Here is a 6,715-nt window from a genome sequence, read left to right on the forward strand (position 1 = left end):
TCTGTCTCTCTCTCTGTCTCTCTCTCTCTCTGTCTCTCTCTCTGTGTCTCTCTCTCTGTCTCTCTCTCTCTCTCTCTGTCTCTCTCTCTCTCTCTCTGTCTGCATGTGTGGGTGTGCTCGCTCGCCCCAGCCTTCCTCGTTTTCTCTTTCTTTTCTTTTCGCTTTTTTTTCTGGCGAGTGTTTTGGATGTGAGAGCCGCCGGCGCTGCTGATGCGTTTCCTCCGTCACGCAGCTTTATTTGCAGTCCTGGGATTCTCCTCCAACGCCGCCACCGCCGCCGCTGCAGCATCAGGAGGCTGCGTTCAACAGCCCGTCTGAAAACTGCTAAACCGAGAGAGGAAGAAGAGGCTGTGGATGTTTTTCTGCAGGAGTGTGAGCTGATGAATCACTGAGGGATTAAACAGTTTGGAGTTTGTCGATGTGACGTGGACAGGAAGTCGACTTTGACAACAAAACTATTGGCTGTAATATAAACTCGATTTGTTTCTAAACATTTCAAATGTAAAGTTTTATATCAGCAAATGTTTCCGTTTTTGTCCTTATAATCATCATCTGCAGCCTTTATTGTGACTGATAAACTCTTCGTATAAAGTTCCATCAGTTTGAATGTTTCAGCGTTAAAAGGACTCCTGGAGGATCTCAAACGCAGCAGCTCTGTTTGTTGGCAGCATCTTTTTGTTTTTGTCGTTTAGCCTCCAAACACCTGAGCGATTATGAGCCGGATGAGACCCCGTTGTGTTTTTATGCATAATGAATAGAGCCGCAGCTTCTCATCTGACGAGCTTTTAATTTGCCTTTAAAGCTGGATCAAGTGTTCAAGGTGGAATCTGATTCGTGTTGATATTTTGTAGAGAAAACTGGACCAAACGGCTCCTGTAAACACCTCGTAGAGGAACCTGTGGACCTTCTTAATTAATAACATATAATTAATAATTAATAAAAGACTTTCTCTGGATCTCAAACTCTCTGAAGTTCAGTCGGACTGAAATCAATTCCTCTCAACTCTCCACGATGATCGGCGTCAACAGCATCCACTCGTCAGGCCGCATGCGGTCGCGGTCGCTGTGCTCGGTCCGGAGCGGGCGGGACTCGAGAGACACCGACCCGTTCAGGTATCCCAGAACCCCCCGCTCTCGCTCCCTGAAGCCGCTGGCCTTCCCCGACCTGCTGGGGAAAACCCAGGATGCACAGCAGCACCGGCAGAGCCGCAAGAAGAAGGTCAGACGGTCGTTGTGCACACGTATTCATTTTTATTTTAGTTACGGACCACGAGAGGGTGCTGACACCGCAGAACGTTTGATATAAACAGCAGGCAGTTAAACCTGGAAGTGCTCTGGAAGTTATTCACAGAAAATATGATTCATTATATTTACTGTCTGTATGAAGGTTTATATGTTACAGTAGATTATTAATAGTTTCCAGTTGTTTCCACTTTGCTGTTTATCACGAGCTAAACTTAAAACCTAAAACTACGATTATTATCAGTTTAAAAGCCCAAACTGGATAAAAAGTCTACAAAAAACACCAGAAGAAAAAGGCAAAAACTGGTTGCAGAGAAGTTTGTTTAAACTGATCCAAAGAAAAATTGTACATATTGTAGCGTAGCGTTAGCTCTCTGTCTCGTAGCGTAACGTTAGCTCTCTGAGTGGAGGGAACTAGAAATATCTCCCGTTGCGTCGTATCTATAGTTTGTCCTATTTACTGGAGCAGTGAACAACATTTCCATTGCATTCAAACATTATGGGATGGTGATGATTCCTCAGGGTTTCAGGTGCTTGTAAAAAACTTTAGATTTTAAAGGAAAAAAAGAAAGTTTTGTTTGGCAGGTGACCATGGTATAAGCGTGATAATGCCCTCCGAGGTGTCCATTATCAGGCATTAATGGACATCCATTAATTCCTGATAATGGACAGCGCGACGAGCATTATCCTTTACTTATTTAATTGAACCAGTGGTTTAAAGCTGTTTGGATATATTTGATACTCAGTTATTTCCAGTTGTTCCTGTTTTGTTTTAATCACTAGCTGTATTTACACAAAGCCGAATCTTTATTTGACTTTATTCTCAAAATGCAAAATAATTAACCTTCCTCCTCAGCCTCCTCAGGTTCCTCATCCTCCGATACTCCGTTGTACGTTTCTGAGCCTGTTGTTGGACGACAGGAGGAGAAACGTGTGAAATGAACAGACTGTGGCTCATTAATCTGCGTTTATGTTTCATATCTGCAGGTTAAAGTTAAAACTCGACTGTGTGTCAAACTAAATGCCAGGGATCCCCCAATCACACACACTCACACTCACATATGTATGTATGTGTCTGACTGTGTGTTGTGTCTCTGCAGACGCTCTACAGCTCCATCAAGAATGAGAAGCTTCAGTGGACCATGTAAGTTCTCCAGTATGAAGCTGGTTTCTACTGGTTCAACACAAACATCTGAAGTGTGTGTTTAAGCTCCGTCTGTACATTTCTGTGTGTGTGTGTGTGTGTGTGTGTGTGTGTGTCCCTGCTGCCCCGACTCTCTTATTTAAGCCTCTGTTGCCATGGTAACCGCTCCCTGCTTTCGTTCCTCGCTGTAATTACAGGTCAGCATCCCAACGCCCATGCTTGACTGTGGACACACATACATAAACACACACACAGGCGTGTTGTATGCAGTTAGCATCTGTCCTCCCTCCTGTTTATTTATTTATTTAACTCCTCGTCTTCTGCAGCTGTTTGTAAACGACGATACGAGACGAGCTCACAGGATCAGGTAGCATCAGATACACCATGTGAACAAATGAGACGAGATGAGATAATGAAGGTTTCGTTATGTTAGCGTAGGTGGTAATCTGTGTTTCTACTCTAATAAACCTCCTCAAACTTTTAACCCTAATAATGTTTTATTGGATAATTGATGCAGATCGATTCTAGTGTTTTTAATCCTTCAAAATATTTTATCTGTGGACATTTTACCTCTATATACCTCCTATATGTAACTGTCATTAAACTGTAGCTAACAGCGCCACCAGTGGCCGCTCAGTGAACTGCAGTCAGCGTCCTGTTGCATCATCCCTGGCGTCGCCAACAGCAACAAACATGAAAGGCTAAATACTGGACAATCATATTTAGAAATACGTTACTATCTGCATGTTCCCTATATTTTTTATTGTGGACCATTAGTCCATGCTACTAACTAGCTCGCTGTTTATAAATTCACCATCAGCGAACACACGAAGCAACCCCAACCACCAAGAACCCACACGGTTACAGCGACCGATCACCACCCACGTACAAGCGACCGAACAACCGAGACCATACACGTAACAGGAGACAGAACCCACACCGGTATCATAGGACCAACCACCAGACCAACCGTACAGCGACCAACCACCAGACCCTACACCGTACAGCGAACCACACCGACCACACCCGTACAGGAGACCGATCACCAGAAACCCCACACCGTACAGAAGACACGAGACCCACACCGTACAGAGACAGACACAGACCCCACCTGTACAGCGACCGATCACCAAACCACACCCGTACAAGAGACCCAGACCCACACCGTACAGAGCCTTACCAACCAAAACCACAACGTAACAGAGACCCTACACCAGACCCCAACCGTGACAGCGACCGACAACCAGACCCACACGTACAGCGACAGACACCAGACCACACCCGTAAGCAGAGACTACACCAGACCCTACCGGTAACAGCGACCCGACCACCAGACCACACAGTACAGCCGACGACACCAGACCGCACGACCTGTAAGCGACCGCACCTAGAACGTTACCACCGTACAGCGACCGACACCAGATCCCACACCGTATCAGGACCGACACAGACCACACGACAGACCAGACCACACCCGTTACCAGCGACCGACACCAGTACCAACACCGTACAGCGACCAAACAACCAAGACCACACCGTTACAGCGACCAACTACAGACCCAAACACCGAAGCGACAACACCAGAACCACTCAGACCCACACCGTACAGCCAAGACACAGCCAGCCGATAACCCCAGTTAGCTTAGCTTCAGCTATCTCTTTGTAGAAAATAAAAACTCTGATATAAAGTTTTACAACTGAAGGATGACGCTCTTCCCTCTGTCTTCTGAAGTGATGAGGAGGAGTTGAGGAAGTCCATGTCGGAGCTGGCGGACGTTCGGACAGACTCTGCCTCCCACACCATGAAACGACTGGGGAGTGGAGGGAACCCGCTGGTGGGCGTCGCCCAGCAGGCCGATGGCGAGCTCTACAAGAGCGGCTTCCTGGTCCGTAAAGTCCACGCCGACCCTGACGGAAAGAGAAGTACGACGTTCTTCTTCTGATTATTCAATGTTTGTTTGTTCACAGAATCTTTTATTTAACATTCCTGTTTCATTACGTGTGTATTGATTTAATTAATTGTAATTATCACAATGAGTTCAAAATATTTTTTTTTGGTTTACATTTTGAAACTTTGGTTTTCTTTTTTTCTGACCTTTGACCTTTTGCTGGGTATGAGATGACAAAATTATTTCGTGTTTTACGTGTCTTTTTATCGGCTGTAATTTAACTATCAGGATCATTTATAATAATGTAAATTTTCCTTTATCGGACAATAATTTATCAGCCCTGATCATTATTGAGCATCCCTAATTTATAGAGCATTTTTCAGGCAAGCAGGAGATGCTGCGTGAGATAAAAGCAGCAGCAGTGTAACTCCCTTATAAACAAACTGTAATAAAACTCCAGTAACAGAAATACAAATAGATTTATTTGGGATTTAAGAGGTGTAGTGCTTCATAAAAACACCATTTGACTGGTTGGGACCGATCTGAGTCAACCAATATGACGTGTGGAGTTCCTCAAGGCTCAGTCCTTGGTCCTCTAATAGTTAATGTACATGTTTCCATTAGGCGACATTATTTAAAACAATAACTATCATTAATATGCAGATGACACCCACATTTACCCTACCTTACTCTGAATATAGTCATATAATATAGTTTATTAGTTGTTTCTGAGCCCCAAACAACTGAAAAATCATGTTTTGTAGCCATTCTCCTAAAACTCCCAATCATTTATGGTAAAGGCTGGATGTATAATATCCCATGATGCTTTGTTTCTCTCAGCTCCACGGGGGAAGAGGGGTTGGAAGTCTTTCTATGCCATGTTGAAGGGTCTGGTGCTCTACCTGCAGAAGGTAAACATATGGACTGCATTTCCCAGCAGTCCTTCCTGTTTGTCATGTGTGCCAGTGTCTATTTTTGACTGTGTGTGTCCCAGATCGAATAGATATCAGAGGAGGACAAACATCTGGGTCAGAGAGAGAGATAAAGCCACACAGAACTGATCCTAATTTAATCCGACACCATTTTTCTGCTAAAAACTTTCATTTTATACTTATATTTAATCATCATTATATATTTTATATTCAATACAACCATTCGTAGATTTTCTTTGTAGGAGACCGAACGCAAGATACTTGAGTGGTTTTGGTTCCCAAATAATTAAGATTTTACTTTTGAGTAGATCAATCAGAATCAGAATCGGTTTTATTGCCAAGGACTTTGTCTTAATACATTGGTGCATAAAACGAAAAGAAAAATATAAATAAAGATAAATTAAAGACAATATATAATTTTATATCAGACTTATGAATATGATAAATCATCGGGGGGGGGCGTTGCTTTACGGTGGTTGCTAAACAACAGATACAATATGTGCATTTTATTACAATATACAACAACAATGTATAGGAAATAGAGACATAAGACATGTACAATATATATACTACATTATATAACAAGTGTAATGAATAAAAAATAATACTGAGAAGTGAAAGTGTGCTAATAAAAAACTATAATTGTTGAGTAATATTTACACTATTTCAATAATTTAATTGAAACATTTAGTGTCAATAGACAGGAGAGGTACGGCAGGAATCTGGTTTCTAATTGAAATAAAAACATTTTCTCATTCTGACGACTTTATTTTCACATTATAACAATATGTTTTAATGACATATTTTCATATTTATTATTTAATGTTTTTCATTTATAACATGATATAATTGTATTATACAATAAAACTTGAAATGTATGTCCATACATTTGAAACAATCTTTTTTATTAACTAGTTAATTAGTATATAAATACATTAACTTGAATAAAATAATTATTTTAAATTAAAACAGCAGTGTTTTGTGTTTGAAAACACCAAAAATATTAACAATGGTTGTTTTCTTCTTCAATATAAAATATGAATATTTTTGCTAACGAGGAAATTATTCCAAAATCTGTATAATTCAGATCATAATATCTGGTTGATGCGTCTCGTGTTATTAAAGAATAAAAATCTCAATAAAATGAAAAACAAACAGAAAAGCTCCGTATCGCGTTAAAATAAGTTTTATTTTGTGCTTGTAAATAATATCTTGTTAATTTGAGATTTTTATAATGGTGTCAGTGAAGCAAGGTGTAGTCCTTATTAGGTCTTATAAACGTCTTATTTTGATGCTGATATGACGCTGCTCTGTGATTGGCTGACAGGACGAGTACCGTGCAGAGCGAGAGCTGTCGGAGGACGACGTGAAGAACGCCGTGTCCATCCATCACTCTCTCGCCATGAGAGCCGCCGATTACAGCAAGAGACCCAACGTGTTCTACCTGAGGACGGCCGACTGGAGAGTCTTCTTGTTCCAGGCTCCGTAAGAATCTACACAACAACAACA

The 6,715-nt window shown here is 41.6% G+C and overlaps 1 protein-coding gene across 1 annotated transcript in view; it reads left to right on the forward strand.

Moving 5' to 3' along the window:
- psda (pleckstrin and Sec7 domain containing a) overlaps positions 1 to 6,715 on the forward strand; it is a gene marked incomplete at its 5' end in the record, with an annotated part of 16,222 nt that overhangs the window by 1,384 nt on the left and 8,123 nt on the right. The window contains 4 exon segments of the mRNA XM_035663093.1: positions 2,342 to 2,385; positions 4,118 to 4,308; positions 5,115 to 5,185; positions 6,534 to 6,691. Coding sequence (XP_035518986.1) covers positions 2,342 to 2,385; positions 4,118 to 4,308; positions 5,115 to 5,185; positions 6,534 to 6,691 — 464 coding nt within the window.

The sequence above is a fragment of the Morone saxatilis genome, unplaced genomic scaffold, assembly GCF_004916995.1.
Source record: "Morone saxatilis isolate NCDOM2014 unplaced genomic scaffold, NCSU_SB_2.0 Contig19, whole genome shotgun sequence".
NCBI lineage: Eukaryota > Metazoa > Chordata > Actinopteri > Moronidae > Morone > Morone saxatilis.